General features: G+C 33.4%; 1 protein-coding gene across 4 annotated transcripts; it reads left to right on the forward strand.

Annotated features, from left to right (window-relative positions):
• Nucleotides 1-4,346: 4,346 nt before the first annotated feature.
• On the forward strand, nucleotides 4,347-18,452 carry LOC120275591 (uridine kinase-like protein 3). Of its 4 annotated transcripts, none has more exons than XM_039282216.1 (17): nucleotides 4,352-4,600; nucleotides 4,725-6,598; nucleotides 7,514-7,685; nucleotides 8,014-8,105; nucleotides 10,131-10,200; nucleotides 11,021-11,136; nucleotides 11,702-11,798; nucleotides 12,866-12,945; nucleotides 13,156-13,350; nucleotides 13,512-13,595; nucleotides 13,662-13,722; nucleotides 14,503-14,563; nucleotides 15,724-15,817; nucleotides 15,895-15,967; nucleotides 16,510-16,592; nucleotides 17,236-17,433; nucleotides 18,142-18,452. In XM_039282216.1, the coding sequence occupies exons 3-16, from the start codon at nucleotides 7,532-7,534 to the stop codon at nucleotides 17,383-17,385; spliced, it is 1,410 nt and encodes a 469-aa protein (XP_039138150.1). In that variant the 5' UTR covers nucleotides 4,352-4,600; nucleotides 4,725-6,598; nucleotides 7,514-7,531; the 3' UTR covers nucleotides 17,386-17,433; nucleotides 18,142-18,452. The 4 variants fall into 4 exon arrangements, 3 of the variants coding, with proteins under 3 accessions (XP_039138150.1, XP_039138157.1, XP_039138166.1); XM_039282223.1 differs by having other exon boundaries at nucleotides 4,354-4,600; nucleotides 7,590-7,685; XM_039282232.1 differs by having other exon boundaries at nucleotides 4,354-4,600; nucleotides 4,725-4,951; nucleotides 7,590-7,685.
• Nucleotides 18,453-19,016: the final 564 nt, after the last annotated feature.

The following is a 19,016-nucleotide window of genomic DNA, read 5'->3' on the forward strand; positions in this document are numbered from 1 at the left end:
CACACAGCAATAAATAAAATACCATTTCAGCACTCTTATCCCTTTATATGCATATATATATATATATATATATATATTATGATTTTGGTATATTTTGGTTTATGTTTCATTGCTTGCACCATTGAACAATCCAAATGCTACTCCAAACGAGTATATAACATTGAAAGTGAATTGATCACATGAACAACATTCTAATTGCAGCAATCTCCAAATAAGCATTGCATAGCATAGCAATAGTTTAATAAACTATTAAAACAAACAAATCACAAAAATATAATATAATACCATTATAACATGAAAATGCCACTAGACTATGATTATGATAAAGTCAGTGAAATGCACAATTCATGTTAATGTATTCTTTATTGATTCCTTTTAAATTTTTCTCAAATCCATGTTATAACAATTAAATAATCAATTTTGACTTTGGTTGCAATATATATAGCTGGTCAAACGCACTACCCAAAGTTCTCATTATGACCTTTCTAATGATCTTTTTCTTCAGACTTCACGCTTGCATTTCAAAATCTTAGTTTTCATAAATTTATCAAAAACCAGTTCTAACAAATGAGTGGACTTGATAAAAAGGGATCTTCTTTTTCTTTTACTTGTTTTAAGAATATTGTCTCTTTCTCCAACCACCAGCTTAAATGATGCATTTATTCACAGACTTCAACTTCGTGTTATAAAATGGAACAAATTCAGCTACCACTAAGTTGTGCTTTGCTAGCGATGTAATGATTATCCCAAACAAGCATTGCTTTTTATACTATATGCTAAATCTAAATGATTGATTAACTATTAAGATTTACTAATTATCTTTTTATATATTTATTGAGCCACCATCACAAAAGGACCTGGGACGCTTTTCATTCACTTTTTCTTTTTGTTTGCCACCATAAACCTTTAATAACCCATCAACCATTTGCTCTATTCTAAGTTTTCCTTTTTCTTTTTAAAAATAAATAATTGTATATATTTATCCCAAATTCTCTAAGAGATTATGTTCCTAACATGTGCATTGACATGCTTTATTTTTGCTTCATCATGATCTTTGTGCTGCCAACCGGTGGTTTAAGCAAGTGCTTGGGCATTTAGTTATTGAGATAAAAAAATGGATAAACCATTGTTTATTGAAAATAAGAAGAGCACACCAGGAAAACAAACAGAGCTAAGAGTTCTCACAAGAAAACAGAACACATATACAATTTTTGGACAACAAAAATGCAAACTGACTACAACAAAACAGAACACATATACAATTTTTGGACAACAAGCATAAAATAAAAAGTGGTGGACTAGTCAACAAACAAAAAGAATAGATTAAAAACAAAACAAAACAACAACAACACACTAAGCATCGAAATACAAAAGAAAAAAAAAATAATAACTGCTCATAGGGATGACAAGAAAGGGTTCTACTTGGGTGGTTGAGAAACTGAGAATCTTAAGGTTGGCTTGTGCCTGAAGATGACACCATAAAAATTGTTTTCTGTACATACGTTGGACACAAAAAAAAAACTCCAAACTATATGTGACAACCGAAATAGAATTCTCTTAGTATTTTTTAGCTTCATGAACTGCATTAAAACCTCCCAAAATATATATCTTTAAATTGAACTTTAAATTGTAACCCTTTGTTATTGAGATTTTTAGACCATTACTTTACAAATCTTTAAGAATGATGGTGTCGAAATACAAAAGAAAAAAAAAATAATAACTGCTCATAGGGAGGACAAGAAAGGGTTCTACTTGGGTGGTTGAGAAACTGAGAATCTTAAGGTTGGCTTGTGCCTGAAGATGACACCATAAAAATTATTTTCTGCACATACGTTGGACACAAAAAAAAAAAACTCCAAACTATATGTGACAACCGAAATAGAATTCTCTTAGTATTTTTTAGCTTCATGAACTGCATTAAAACCTCCCCAAAAAAAAAATATATCTTTAAATTGAACTTTAAATTGTAACCCTTCGTTATTGAGATTTTTAGACCATTACTTTACAAATCTTTAACCGTTTGGTTGGCGGTTTTCACATTACCGCCTGTTACGTGGTAATCCAAAAAGATTACCACGTTTGGTTAGGAGACAATGGTAATGTGGATAGTAATCTAAGATTACCAACATTAGAATATTACCAAGAAACTTGGTAATCTCATTACCACCAAATTAGGTGGCTATCTGAGATTACCAAGTTACTGGTAATCTAATAAATTTTTTGGGTCAAATATACCCTTGTTTTTAAAAAATAATTTTAAACATAATACAGGGTCTAATATGCGAAATTTGTTTTCATATGGTGTTTCGTTCTCCCGATAGGGTTTCTGGAGCGTTTTAGGTTTTCCTCGGAAGCAAAAGCAACCCGATTTCGACAACCATCTAACTTCCTTTCAATCCCGGTTTGTTCCCAAATACCCATCATCATCTTTCCTATGTTTATTTGATTCGATTCTTTTTTTTTGATAATTTTTTTTTGATAAAATATTTGATTTGAATCTTGCTTCATTGTATTCTTTCTTGTTGAGAAGATGGCCTTTGATTGATGGAGATAGAATATAGCCCTTTTATATTTTCATGAATCAATCTCCTTTACCATACATCATGGTTCGCATAGCCATATAATTGTATACATTGCTCCATATATCTTTCCATCAATCTCCTTTCTTAGTTTGATGAAACATTCTTGTTCAGGAGGCATTTGCTATTCAATCCCCATATATCATGATAATCACATGACTATGAAATCTAATCTTCAAAAAGCAAGATTCAGGAAACACTTGAGGCTTCTCAAAATTTGATAGTTAATCTTGATTAAGTTAAAATTCAGGTTAAGAAGAAAAGCCCTTATTAAAGAGGGTATTTTCGGTATTTTTTATATTTTACCCATTGATTACCATGGCGAACCAAACACAGTAATGAATTATTCCCAGTTATAAAACTTCCTAACCAAACGTGGTTATATCAGATTACTACAATATTCCCAGTCATATAATATTCCCATCCATATTACCATGGTAATCTCGTTACGTGGTAATATGTCATTACCACGAACCAAACGGCCCCTAAGAATGATGGTGAGTTGATTTTCTTCGTTGTTCACGTGTTCAATATAATCATTAATTTGCCAACGATCTTCGGGTCTATTGGTACACGGGTCGCCGATAGAGCTCTCACCGAGTGGTGAGAGTTCGATTCTTGGCTAATGGCACATTTTTGGGAGTTATAAATAGTGGTTGTATACGGGTGATTCCAGCGCCCACGTGAGCGCGGCCCAGTCCCCACTTGTTCCACCGAGGCTTGTGCACGTCCTTGGGTCTCTAGTGGGTTCGCTCCGCTCCTCTTTTCCAAAAAAAAAAATATAATCATTAATTTCTCTGTTGTTCACGTGTTTGATATAAATCAAACTCAAAATTGACTCGATTATTAAAGAGTTCATAGCTTAGCAATATTGACCCTGCTACAAAAAGTGAGTATGAAACGTTTAAGTGTTTCAAATTTGAGATTCATTGGACATAATGTAATAATGGATCTTTGGTTGTGAGTTTATACTTGCAATTTGCATCTTGTATCATTAGATTAGGTATTCGGATTGAATGACAAATTACCAGCTCGTGGACACTCCCCTTTGACTAGTAAAAAAAGAAAAAGAAAAAGAAACTCAATTCATTCTCTATTAGCCACTAATGTGCCATCAAAGACTTTCTATTAATTATTAACATATTGGTTGGCAAATATGCATTACACGCTGGATTCGTGTCATATTTGCTAATTTAATATCTATTATACATGTTTTACATATGAAAATATTTCAAAATTTTTTAATATGATCTATACAAGTTTTGTTTCTCTGCATTCTTCTTAAACCAACTCCGGAAGATAACTAGTTACAGTATTTGATCAGTGTACAATGTGAAATTTATAATTAAAATAAAAAATAGACACAATCAACCTAATTAATCAAATCCCACAACATTAAATTTCACAAATTCATTAAAATAAAATCCACTACACATTCACATCCCACAAATTACATTTCATTTTTTATTAAAAAAAACAAAACCTAACAATATAAAATAAAAAAATTTTAAAATATACACAAACACCCATTCAATTAACTGTTCTGGTAAAAAAATCATTTTTTTTTTTTTGGGCTGCATCAATCCATTGACAAAATCATGTAAATTGTTTGAATTACAATTCATATTGTAAAGAAGATAAGGATCGTTTCTTAATTTAGACAAATCAAGCAAAGCCAGTTTCACACGGCACTCTCTCGCCCATACTGAAGTACCGAGACAACTCCAACAAGATTATTAACACACAAGAAGGACGCTACACGTGCTTGTCGTCACGCCACTCCCCCCCACCGGGGGAGTCACAACCAACCGTCCTCTCTTTTCCCTTCTTTCCAATGTTCTCATCCCTGCCAGCGTGTCGCCACGCCACCTCTCCCATCCGCATCGAACTCGAACCCGATACCGACCCCCCCTCGCGCGTTCATCGGACCGGTTACGAGTCAACCTCCAGAACGACTCATCCATCCTCATCGACAACGATGTTTCTTTTCTAATGCAACCGACGTGCCATTTCCATTCTTGGTAGTAATTTTTTATTTTTATTTTTACAGTTTTACTTCTCATTATTAGCCGTCTGATTTGACAGGTGTCGTGAAATCAGAGGTAGTGAAGTGTTATTTATTTATTTATTTGTTTTTTTTTTTAGTTATTTCGATGTGGTTATAAAATAGAGGGGGGGGAGAGAGAGAGAGAGATAGAGAGAGTGGTGTTCGGAAGGTGTTCGTGAAGAGCTGGTTGCTCGCGGTTCTACATCGGCTCTTGTCTGAGGCTGCGCCGCTGATCTCTGGATCGCGATCAAGGCGCCGTTGCCAACGATCTTATACGCCGCCATCGCAGTGTTTGGGCCTTGGGTACAGGATATTGTGGTTTGAGGTTTTAAAATCTGTGGATTTATGATTGTTTTTTTGTGTTTTCTTTTTCCATTTTGATGATCTGTGGTTGTCTCCGGCTGGATCTGTTTTTATTTTGGTGTGGTTTCAAATTGCTGGTAAGGATTTATTGGAACAATGTGAAAGAATGGATCAGTTGATGTATGGGAAATATAGATCGTATTGTGATTCATGTACTTTTTGTGCATGATTGGCTAAAATGGAAGCTGTCTATCAATCTGATTTAGTATTAAGTTTAATGCTCACAGGATGAAATGCTGGTATTGACAGAGTTTAATTTGATGATTTTGATTTGATCCAGTGAGGATCAATCTTTAGTCACTTCATTTGCTGCTAGGTTTTTGGTACCTGAAAATTTGGGTTTTTTTTAAACATTTGATCGCTTTAGATGGAGGGAAATGTCTAACATGGGTGCCCAAGAGAAATAATTTAGTCATACAGTTTCCATTGCGGTAGACATTACTCTGTATTCAGGTTGAGTGTTAGTGCAACAAATAATGGCTTCTCTGTGCTCAACAATGATGTGAAACACACACGAAATAATCCACAGAAGAATAGGTGGAATGCACATCTCTCTTGGTATATCTAGATAAGAACAACTCATCACCTTTTGAGAAGAGTTGCTTTCTGAGTGAAAGAGGGCAACACGTAGCATATAAGTAGACCAATTAGTGTTGAGTTGTTTTTACAAGGCATGCATTATACGGAGATATGGTAATATTGGAATAACACATACTTTTTGATGTTTTGCGTTATTGTGCAAGATCTGATGAGTAGGGAAAACCAAACAATATGTAGAATAGCAGAATATTTGCGACAATTTTCTTAGATTACTATGTCTCTAATTGATGTGCATTGCGACAATTTTAATTTGTTTGGGACACTTTTGATATTTTTCGTGTGAAAGCACTCAGCAATTGCTCTCAAAATCATTGTAATTGGTTACTTCTTTGGTTATCAAACAAAGGTCACTATTCGAATAACCATGCTATAATTTGCAGTTGGGCAAAGCAATTACTGCAGGTTGCTTTTTTTTTCTTTTGTCAATTGAATAACCTTGGAATTCTTTCTATCTCTCTCACCATTCTTTGTGTGTCAGAATTATATCTACTATTTTGGCTTAAATATTTGCTATGGGCACTATGCTAATGAGCTTTGTTTCAGATACATTGGCGCTAGTGAAAACTTTGCGATATAGCCAAACAATTTGACGAGTCTGATTTGATCATTTCTTACAAGAATGAACATAAACTTGGATAAATCCCTCTATTTTGTTCCTTTGCTAAACTCCACAAACCTAGTGGATAATATGAATAATAGCTTACTGAGCCACTGATTCTATCCCAAGTCCTGACACGGCCACTACTTTGTTTTAATTTTTGGATGTGAACACTAGGCTAACAGGTGTTGTCTTTTATGTATTGGCGTGACTCTCTGGTTTTAAAAAAGAGAGAGAAATGATTTGTCAAGACTGATTCCACCTTTTTGTTCAAGAATAGACATTAATCTTAAAGAAAGAAAGTTCCTAGCGAGGAAGCCAATCCAGATTGGCAGGCTGTTGTCGTCATCAGCAAAAGTGGCTCATTCTAAAAAAGGCCTTCCCTTTCCCTGCTTCGAGCAGGTGTAGGAGGTAGAGGTGCCAACTTTGATGATGTCTTTGTGGGCTTTGATTTGGGATAATATCTTCAAACTCTACTCTAAGTGAAGTTAATATCACATAATAGCAATTTGACTGCTTGTAGCAATGGGTCCACTAAGCATGCTGAGAATATTTTTGGTGACTCAACAATTAACTTATGGTAGTTCCTAATTTAACTAATCACTTTGTAATTCTTAACATGTGAGACAATGGCAAACATTTCCTTTTAAATTTGATATTTTTGAGAATTGTTCATGTCTTTCTCATTTTTATTTATGCGACCTTCATGGCCTATGTCAGTTGCATATATTTTTGACAGTATGGTTCTATCCTATTCTTATTATTTTCAGATTTTTATCATATTGCTTAGAAAAATAATTGGGAAAATCTTTCTCTGGTCAACATTTTGTGTAGATTTCTTTCACTAATTTTGAGTTGTTTCATTACACCTTTCTAAATCCTCACTCTTCTGTGTTCTATTCATTGCCTTCAATTATTTATGATACTAGGAATATTACTTGAGTCAATTTTCTTTCATGTGAGCTGACTAGTTGCCAAAGCATGCTATTGATAACTTTTCTTATTTTTAATAAATATATATCATTCTATTTCTTATGGGTGAACCTTGTAAATATTGGATTGAGTGGTTGGTTGGTTGATATCATATGGATGAATTGGACGAGAAGCTTTTTGAACAGATGTCTATACCAATGCCACATCACTTCCACACAATTTTAACTGGCTTTTTTTTTTCCTTTTCTTTTCCATTTTGTTGGGAAGAGATCTATTCTCATATTATTTTCTTATGACACAAAAATGCTTGTTTTATTTATCAATTCTGCGATGGTTTGATTCATGCCCAAAAGTTTGCTGATAATTTTCTTTTCTTTGTACATGATTTCTTAGGTATACGTATAATCATCAATGAATCCTAAATCAGTAGAAGATTTTCTGGAGTCTTCAGCTGGAGCTCATTTTTCAGGTCTTTTGTTAGATGAGTCCGGCCTAGGAAAATCTGAACTGGACCAACCGACAACTTCAAATGCTGAAAGTTTCCACCGGCAACCTTTTATCATTGGTGAGATTTATTTGCCGGAGACTTTCATTAATTCACTTGTTTTCTTTATTGTTTATAGGAGGATTTTGCTTCTTGTTCATCTTAATTTTATATAAGCAACTTATTTGTGTTAAAAATAGCAAATTTTTTTTTGTTGTTTGCAACAGATATTCATTTTGTCATGTTGAATTGATTTACATGTGAATATTTCTTATAGCTTTGCTGAGATGATCGATTTATGTTGAGTTTTATTTGTTAAATGCTATCTGAGCCTTTCTTTTAAATATGTGCAGTTCTTTTATTGCAAAATAGATGCTTGAAAGGTATATTTTTCTTGTTGTCCCCACAGGTGTTGCTGGTGGTGCATCTTCAGGGAAGACCAGCGTATGCAATATGATCATTGAACAACTTCATGATCAGCGTGTTGTGCTTGTGAACCAGGTATATCCTTTTTGCTATTAATTTTTATATTTAAATTATTAAACTGGTTTCAGTAGAGACAAATGGGGCAATATGTCGTATCCTGGCAAATGCATGTTTGAGCACAGGCAACTATTATGCATGTAAAATTAGAGATTGGGGAATAGGTGTGCGGTGGTCGCTGTTCCAACAATAGCTTTCCAAGCTCATGTGCTCCCGAACATGAACAGTGGTTTCAAATCTTTATGATCTGTGTCTAACCTATAACTGCTTAGGAAGACAAGCACATTTGTACCCTAACACTGATAATTTTTCCAGATATGATGTTCAGTTGATCTATTTTAGAGTAACTAATAGTCACACATTAATCAATGTAGTAGGTTTAGATCGAACATGTAATTTTGGGTCTCGTCCTATCAACTTAAGTTTTGGTCTTAATCATGGTTTCCCATCCTGTTAGCTTACTTTTTTAAATTGGATGGGGCTTGTCTAAAATGTTTGGTTTGTATCTAGCATATCTATCCTTTATTTGCTATTTGATTCCTCCTAGATAGTTGGAAAGAGGTGTTCATTTGAAAATACCTTACCAAGAGCTTCCTTTTCTTTTCTTATGATTTCACTCTATATCAGGTAGATCATACTTTGTTTGCTGCACTCATGAACTCGTTCTCACCCAAATATTGAAAATGCCTCATGTAAATACATCCTATTGGCGGCTTTGATTAAAAATGGAATTATATTATTGTGCTAGTGTAAAGAAATGACACTTGAGTCTTTTTGAAACAAGCAATCTACTAGCTTTGCGCTACCATAACATTTTCACCTTCAGAGGCTGATAGCTGTACTGGTAGTGTGTGCTTTAGACTGATCATCATTGGATATTAAAAATGATATGTTATATTGTTGTTTGTCTTGAACAAACAACAATATAATTGAGATGGTAGTGGCTGAGATGAGAATGCTGAGATGGATGTTTGGTATTATTGGAAAGGACTAACTAATGAATGAGCTTATTCGACATAAATTAGGAGTGGCACCTTTCACTGACAAGTTAAAAGAAAATTGATTAAGATGGTATCAACATGTCCTTAGACGACCTATAGATGCCCTATGAGAAAGTTGGAAGCTCTCTCAGTGAAAGGTTGCAGAAGAGGGAAAGATAGACCGAAAAAGTGTTTAGCAAAAAACTTTACGTAATGTTATGACATAGCTTAGTTTATATAGTTCTTTGGCCCTTGATAGAGCAACATGGAAGGGAGTAATTTGTTGTAGCAGATCCCTAATGGTTTGTTGTTATTGTTGTTGTATATTGCTGTTTGTCTTGTTGTATCAAATTGATCAAATGACACGATAGATTTTCATCATTCTGTGATTTTCAAAGCAAAAAAGTATTTTGGTATTTGGGTTCCAGTGGAGAAACCTGAGTTTTTAGCTGTTGTTTGATATTTCCATCAACTTTGTCTGCCATTGGGCACATCTCTATGCAATCATATTGTACCTGGACTAAAAAACAGTGATTCTTGTAATGATATATACATTCTTGTAATAATAAATCAGCAGCAAGATCAATCTATTATACACTATACTCATTTGATGGTCTACTCAGATATGCTATTTATAGCGCACCATCTGTTTTTCCATGCTCTCATCTGCACAGGTATGTCAAAAACTTGATGGCACAGTTTGCACCAGACTACTGGAAAATGACATGGTTCATATGGATCTCACACATGTAGATAGGATTTTTGAGCTATTATCTCTATTATTTTGTGTACTACTTGGCATCGTTTTGCATTATGACTTCAGTTTAGTGATTTTTATGAATTTGTCACACATAAAGTATGGCACATTAGAGCTTTTCTGGGTCTTGTGGCACTTTCTCTGCACAGACAGTTCACATTTACAAGAGCCACCGTATTCATATAGCAATGAAATTATCAATGTCATTATTAATGTTCTTGTGGATTTTTAACATATTTTAGATATCAAGAATTAGAGTGGTATCATCTTTACTACTTTTCATCTGTGATTGGCTGGTTGTTTCAGGATTCCTTTTATTATGATTTGACTGAAGAGGAGCTAACTCGAGTTCAGGACTACAACTTTGATCATCCAGGTAGCCTACATCTTTCTTTTAAAATCTGGATTAGAAAAGTGAATTTAAAAAAATGCATTAAACATGAAGAAAAGTGATGATCTTTGTTTATTATTGTATGGGTTGTGTGTACAATTGCAAGGTGTATCTTTTTCATGATAAACAAATGGTCGTCTAGTTAATGATGTCATCCACTATAAGAAGTTAAAGAGACAAGCTTCTTTTTCTTTCTTCGTTTTACTAATATATGATTGATTATAGTTTATAAATTGCTTTTGCCACATCGACAAAGATTAGAGAAGCAACTTTTATGAAGCTAATGTGTAGTCAGTCCAAAACCTTTGTTTGGGAGAGACAACAAACTAAAGTCAATAAAATATATAGAATTATCCTTTGCATCATTGAAATGGCTACTGAATTGCGTGTCTTTCTTCAGCTCATCCATTATTCTTCAATGATTTTAATATCCATATTTTCTCTTCCTTTCTTATGATCTAGGAAAAACAAATGCGTCTTCCTTCATTTTTTTTGCACTTTCTCTATTTTGAAGTTGGTTGAAAATTTATCATCTGCTCATATGGATCATTAGGGTGTGTATGCGTGTGTTTTATTTATTTATTTATTGGCATGTCTAAGTATTCATATCTATTGGATCATATGTTCTTTGTGTTCTCTAGCTTTACTAATCCTTAGCATGCTCTTGTGCACTGATGTGATTGAGCTTTCAACTTTTCCTAACATTTAGTTGTCCCTCATTCTTCTCCTAGGGATATTTGTTCAGTAACTTTTATCATCTCTGATATGAGTATCATTATTTCTCATAAGGTGTCCACCTCTTCAGATGCATTTGACACTGAGAAATTGCTGACATGTATGGAGAATTTAAAGCTCGGTGAAGCTGTTGATATCCCAAACTATGATTTGAAGACTTATAAGAAGATATTGCCAGCACGGAAGGTTACAGACCTCTTGTTTCTGTGAATAACTTGCAGATGTACATTTTCAATTTCCTGGTGTTCTGATATGTCATTCGAACTAGGCTCTTGGATATGCAAATATAATCAAACCTTTCTTTTTAAGAATCAAGACAATGGGTGATATGATTTTTGTTTCCACAATACTGGAGTATTATGTTTGTGGCTTTTCTTGTAGAACAATGATGGGCTCACTGTCGATAGTTTTTCTCCTAATTAATGGATCTTCATGTACAGGATTTAGATATAATCATTTGCTTGTTGTATTTTAACATGTGGTAGAGTATCTGGAGCACAGCAATTCTTACTTTTGCAATTCATTCATGTCCATAGTTCTAAAAGGAAATGCTTGATGAATTTAACATGAATGACAGTTCCTTTGGGAAATCACTGTAATACTCTTCAGTTTGTCTATATGTATATTATGTAATAATTGTCTTCTTTTTCTGATTTAACTGATGTTGGTACACTTTATATTTCATATGGATGTATTTATATCCTTTTTCCTTGATAAATCTGTTTTTGGTGACTATGTTTTGTATTTCCAGGTTAACCCATCACATGTCATCATTTTGGAAGGGATTTTAATCTTTCATGATCCACGTGTTCGTGAATTGATGAACATGAAGATCTTTGTTGACACAGGTTATTTTCTACTCATTACTTCTAAACGCACAAGTACTTGTTTAACATTTTTTATGCACATGTGAATGCATATCAGACATTGTCTTTGGGGGACTATAAATGCTTGCGTGCCATTTTGTATGTGAACTGATAACTGTGGGGCGTGTGTTGAAGACGGAATTCATCTATTGTGCCATTCTCTTATCCATTCCCAGTATGACCTCAAAAGTCAAGACTGAAGGGATAGACCTTAAAATTATAGCTTTTGGATGGATACGGTTTCCTAGGGCTAAAACTCAACTTTTAATTCCTAAACTAGTCTTACTTCTTTGGGTTATTTGTCTTAAATATTGTCACAACTCTTGAGATAAAGTCTTCCAAAACCCAAGACTAATTCCAAACCAAGGAAAACCTTTATTTTGTCATTCTAAGAGTAAAATTTTAAAGCATCTAATATCATTATATTTTTAAAAGTCGATGAGATAAGATACCAACCAATAATATCTCAACCAGATGCCTAGTCATCTCAACTAGAAGTAAACATAAATAACCACTTTTAATTGATAGGTACAACTCTACATTTCTAGGGCAGTGGCTATGCATATGAATTCCATTATACACAGCATAAATAATATTAGTATATTTTTAAGTGATAACATGATATTCGTCTTACACAAGGGAATCTTTCATGCAATTTTTGGGTATGGAGAAATCCTAGTATAGAGAGGTAATTTGAGCTGACCAAATAGATCTCGCGTTAGGGATTTTCAATCATCTTATTAACTTGCCGGTTCATGCATATGGGCTGATTGGAAGAATTGCCTGCAAGTGTCTATTCTGCACTGGTATCAAGGTTCCTTTGATGGATTCTTCTTCCCAAATGTTTAGTCCATATTGATATTGAAAATATAGTCATGCGAAAAAAATAAAAATAAAATAAAAGTAAATGACTAGAAGGTCCCTTCTCATTTAAGGAAAAAAGAAAAAATAAAAAAGCGGCTACTTTTAATCAAGAATCTTGACTATCTTTTTTGTCTTTACTGTTGATTGTGTTTTTAAAATATTTGGTATTGGTATCCTCTATTCAGATGCTGATGTACGTTTGGCAAGGCGGATACGTCTTGATACTGCTGACAAGGGAAGAGACATTGGAACAGTATTAGATCAGGTTAGAGAGAACTTGTATATATATATTTTTTTCCTTTTGCCAATTTACAGTGGCTATCCAATTAAAAAAGAAAAAAAAGGGACACTCTTGTGTTGCTTAATGTCAAAATTTACACCTTGGTTAATTCATACTGGTCAAATGTGGAGAGTATTAAAAGGTTGCTTCAACTGGTCTATTTGCACTCATTGATTCTGCCATTGAATAATGCAGTACTCAAAGTTTGTGAAACCTGCTTTTGATGATTTTATTCTCCCAACAAAGAAGTATGCTGACATCATCATCCCACGTGGCGGAGACAATCATGTAGCAATTGACTTGATTGTACAACATATTCATACAAAACTTGGTCAGCACGACCTCTGCAAAATATATTCAAACCTTTATGTCATTCAAACTACTTTTCAGGTACTTACAATGTATTTTCTCTTAGTTATGATGTAAGTTTGATTTTCCCTGGTTTATTTTTAATCCAAATAACATTGAAATAATTGATCCTCCACCTATTATTATTTGCAATTGCAGTCTATGGCTGTTTGATTTTCAGTACTCATGTTTGCCTTTTTCAGATACGAGGCATGCATACAATTATACGTGATGCAGAAACAACAACTCATGACTTCATATTTTATGCCGATCGGTTAATTCGCTTGGTTAGTGTCCTGTTTCTCTGTTTTCCAGACCAGTTGTTAAGTACTTATTGTGTAGAAGGCATCCAGGTCGTTGAACATGGTCTTGGCCATCTTCCCTTCAAGGAAAAGCAGGTGACCACCCCAACAGGTAATTACTTTATTCTGATATGCTAACAATTTGACAGAATTATACATGAAATTGTCCATTAGGAGAGACAGAAATTATGGCACATATAATGCGTTCATGGCAAGAAGTCATTAGTTTTCAGTTGTGGTAGTCTGTGCTCCACTCCAGTAATTTAATTTCTATGCATAGTGAAACATCTAATTAGAGCTTCAATAGCAGTTGTAATTTCCAAGTTATCTTCCTAGTTGTGATTTTTTGTCTATACTCCAGTACACTAAAAATTTGATAAATAGATGGGGGTTGCCGCTGATACAATATCTCTAACACATTATTCTTTAAGCTCAATTGGAACTTCTTAATTTTTTCTTGCAGAGTGTGTTCTTGAGATTTTTATCAATTATACAGAACTTTCTTGTAGGAATATTGATTTTTTCTTTTTAAGATTTTATACCAGGATTACTCTGGATTATGCTGATGTAACCATCAACTGTACTTACCTCTGATAGGAGATATGGTTTAAGTTTTAGAAAATGATGGATATGCACAAGTTTTTTTTTTTTTGCTTTTACATGATTCTTGATTGAAATGTTTGAAAAATGTGGTATTATGATGTCTGCAATTTTAATTGTTTTTACTTAGAGAGCACTTGATGTGGAAGCTTCTCTAGTATTTCTTAATAATTATGAATGAGTATCTTTTTTTCAAGAAAAATGATGTGTTCAGATTAGTGATAATAAGTGTCATGGTTGCTACTTATGTTGCTGTGTAAACAACTTTCTGAGATCCATTTGCCATTTACAGGATCAGTTTATATTGGGGTGGATTTCTGCAAAAGATTATGTGGTATCTCTGTAATTAGAAGGTATGGCTTTGAATATTACCTTATTTCGAGTTATCTTATTGATCGGTTTGTGTTAGATATTTTAATTGTGTTGCTTCATGTTATTTCACTGTCTTACAAACACAATGTTTCTGTATGAATGTCCTTTGTTCTTTAGCAACTATCTCCTTTTATTGCTGAAGAAGTTACGAAAGCTGCATGATATGGTTAACTTTCATAATACGGTTTACAATTTTTATGCATCTAATGAAGGTGAAGACATATAGCCTCAAAGAAGCCTCAACTTTAAAATTTTCTAACATTTTTAACTTAAAACTACATTAGTTTAAGAATATGACCAAGCTCATAGAGCTAGCGAGAGAGGCATTGAAAAGTAATTTTCTTCAAAATTTCCTATTTCAAGGCTTTGTTTGCCCACGAATATGTGGTGTGGTTCCATTGCTTATGTGGAACTAAAAGAAAATTACTTGAAAATAGTTTTTAAATACTCTGTGCCAGCTGGTGTTGATTAGTTGTCAATGTGGAATGCAATTTCTGATGCTTTTTTTAAAGTATCACACACTGATTTTTGGTAAGCAGTGATCTTCTTCCATGTGGAGACAGATGGTGGAAAGAAGGGCAACTGTCTAAAATGATTTATTTTTTACTTGAGGGGCAACAATTTATTTCACTATTAACATTAATATTTATATCATTAAACATCTATCATTAATTAAAAAAACAATTTTAAATATATATTTTGATTAGTGTTAACTAAATCATCCAGAAATTACATATTCAAAAGCAGAATTATACAAAAAATGAAAAAGAAAAACCGTATTCTTTCATCCTTTAGAAAAGATCCACCTTCTGTTTTTTGGAGACTAATAATTTTATTTAAACCAAGTTTGTGTAAATGTATAACTTTGGGATCAAGATGACAGATAGGGCATATCTAAACAAGAACTGATCTTAACCTGCTGATTGACATTACTGGTTTTGTTTTGGCCTTTTGGGTCTCTCTTTTCCTCCATGTTATATATGAATTTGTTGGAAAGTAGTAGTTCTTTAGGTGCTGAGCCATATGATTCTTGTACTCTATTTATGCTGTCATATAGTGTGCATATCATATAACGTGACAATCACATAAAGTTGCTCATTCTAACAAGCTTGGTTGTTTCCATCTTTGAACCTTATTTTAGTGGTGAAAGTATGGAGAATGCGTTGCGAGCATGTTGTAAAGGAATCAAAATTGGGAAGATTCTTATTCATAGAGAAGGAGATAACGGTCAGCAGGTTTGCACTGAGCTCCGTAATTTCCAAAATTATTTTTGGAGGTGGTTGTTTGACAATTTTTCTTTTCTGCTTTGTAGTTAATATATCAAAATTTGCCAAAAGACATTTCTGACAGGCATGTGTTGCTGTTGGATCCTATTCTTGGAACAGGTTTGTTCTGTTTTAGTGCAGCTTTCTCGTTATTTAATTTTCCATTTTTTAAGATTTGTGCAAAAAGGACTAGAAATAAGTGAAGTTAGGTCATCCTCTCACACCGAAACTTTTGAATAATACATATGTACCAATTTTGTTAGCTAATCTTTGTAATCAACTTGCATTTATTAATGAATTTCCACCATTTGCTGATCTGCGCTAGTATTTTGCCATGTATTTTCTGCAATACTTAGCTGGAATCTCCTCCTGTACTTCCTTTTTGAAGGTTAGATTTATTTAAATCAAGACACAAGCAGCTGGATTTTTTTATAGAAATTAATTGCCTTGGGCATTCTAAGGTTGGATTGCCCACTATTGAAGTATCTGGTTTGTACTCTTAGTTTATATTAATCTGCTCCTTTGAAAAGGCAATAGTTTATTATGATGTGAAGTGAAATGAAGAATTATTAGTTAAATTGCATAATTAGTTTCATGTGTTTGAGTTGCTTTTTTTTTTTTATCATTTGTTGTACTTTTTTTTATGAACAATTATTTTATAGGAAATTCTGCTGTCCAAGCTATTAATCTGCTCCTGCAGAAAGGAGTTCAAGAATCCAACATTATATTTCTCAATCTCATCTCTGTGAGTTTATATTTTTTTTTCTGGTATTGTCTATTATGGTTTCTCCTTCGTATAGCAAATGCATGCCTTTGGGTGTAAATTATTGCTAAATATTGCATAGGGTTGTAATTTGTTACCTATTGAGAGTGTATTTGTTATTATTTATTTGGAATCATTAGATCTCGTTTCTTTATTGTGAGCCTGCTCATGTGTACATACAAAAGGAGTCACTTTGTGTAACAAGCTGGTCCAATTTTGCCTAAAATACCTAAATTCTCACACTCTCTTGCCCTTACAATTTCTCATTCAGATTTTACATGCTACAAAGCCACTCTTTCGAAGAAGTAAGTCCAATGTAATGTTATAGGATGCAAAAATCATGCCTCAACCCTCTTGCCATTAGCATCTCATTCAGATTTGCCTGTCAAAATTTGCAAGTTAATAATTATGTGATGACCTCATTGAGCATCTTAAGTTTATTTCTGGTACTAAACTATTGGTACAGTTGTGGAAGGTTCAACAAATTTATGTAAATGAACAAACTGAATATGTGATTCTTTTGGTGTTGAATTTTTGTTTGTCCTGCTTCTTGCATGGTGAACTCTATAATGATCCTCCAGGTTTCTAATGCAATTGTGTTCATACCCTTTATTTGCACGCCCAGGCTCCTCAAGGGGTTCATACTGTCTGCAAAAAGTTCCCAAGGATCAAGATTGTCACGTCTGAGATAGAGTTTGGTTTGAATGAAGATTTTCGTGTAATTCCGGGCATGGGCGAGTTTGGTGATAGATATTTTGGAACAGATGATTGCTAAGTACCAAGGGTTTTAAAGTCTTTCTACTGTAGGTTTGTGCCTGCTCAAGTAAGTAGATTTCTTAATTGCATAGAAATTTGAAATGCTTGCATGCATGTATGCATGCCACGAAAGTTTGCCAATATTTCGGAACTGACGTTCATTAGGACACACTGTTCTCTATGGTTTTAATTTGTATTTCTGCAGCATAAAAATTGAACACTGAAAACACTAAAAAATATACATGCTATAGAAATTGAATGTAGAGACTCATTAAAGTTCAGTCTGTACACCTGTCACTCACACATGATGGACAAAGTATTTGTTGTGCTTAACTCTATTGCCATTGCTAATGTACTATTTTGTACATTGAGATGAATTATATCAGAGGGTTATTGTTATGATGGTTCGTAAAAAAAAAATACAAGAAAATTCAGCTATCTTTTTAATTTCTTTATTCATAGTAAATTTGAATATTTTTTTCTTCCATTATTCATGTGCTAGATTTCATCTTTTCGGCCCGGTTACATTAGATCTCTTGGTTTTAAGAATTCTGAACCTTATAGATTGTAGTAATCTTTACATGCAATTGATCACCGCACCTTAGATTTCTTAGTTCATCAGCAACCTCCAAATGAATCCAATACACACTGCCTGGCATCAACCATAATTGAGTTCAAAGATCTAGCATCACACTGTAGGTCTTGTTGAATACATTCATTCAAAGTTGCAAACTTTTTTGTAAGTTTGATTTTAATTGTTTAATTTGCTTTGCAGGTTTTCGGTGAATAATTTAAGCTCAAAGGAACAAGAAATGATACCAATTACATTCCTTCTTAATTTTCCGGCGTCTATCAGCATTTTTTGAGTTTTTGTTTCCCTTCATTTTAGACTGATTGGGTAGACATTCATTTCTCTTGATGTTTTGTCATGTTTTATGATGCCATGAAGTCAAGTGCGCTCCATGCATTTCTCTTGTGTGAGTTTTATTAAAAAAAAAAACAGCCTTTTCTCAATGTTTTAGTTGCAATTTTCCAATGCCCGTATTGCTTGATGAAAGGGTACTTTGCATTGGGGTTTTAAATTTACATTCAAATGAGAAAATTATGGCTGAGTTTCGGCTGAGTTTTATGTTCCTTGTTTGCTGTTTTATCGTATTGTTTTTGAAAAAAGAAATTTGTTATTTTAAAAGCTAAAAAAAAAAGGTAAAATGGACAGAAAACTGTTATTTAAATAGAGAAATAAAAATAAAAAATAAACACGCGATTGAAATTACGAAAAATACAAAATTAGACACATGAAACATAAACTTTAATATGGCTTATTTCCGCTATTAAAAACAAAAACGATTATTTTTGACAAATTGAACTCAATGATCTGAAGAAAAGGAAAATGATCTTTCTAAGTTCTTTCAAAACTAGCAAGGGGGGTTTTTCTTTGTTATGAGTTTTATACCAAATGAAAGGTGGAAATTATCCATTACTTATTATTTTTCAAGCTTACTGGAAAACGGCCGGTACCTTAAATTTTATTTATTTACTACATAAACGTGCGATCCTGTTCAATAAACAATTTTCAAAAATCAATAGATCATAAATTTCTAACTAATTTGTAAAACTCAAAAAATTTAAAAATCCAGACCCTAGTAGTCT

The sequence above is a fragment of the Dioscorea cayenensis genome, chromosome 2, assembly GCF_009730915.1.
Source record: "Dioscorea cayenensis subsp. rotundata cultivar TDr96_F1 chromosome 2, TDr96_F1_v2_PseudoChromosome.rev07_lg8_w22 25.fasta, whole genome shotgun sequence".
NCBI classification, from domain to species: domain Eukaryota; kingdom Viridiplantae; phylum Streptophyta; class Magnoliopsida; order Dioscoreales; family Dioscoreaceae; genus Dioscorea; species Dioscorea cayenensis.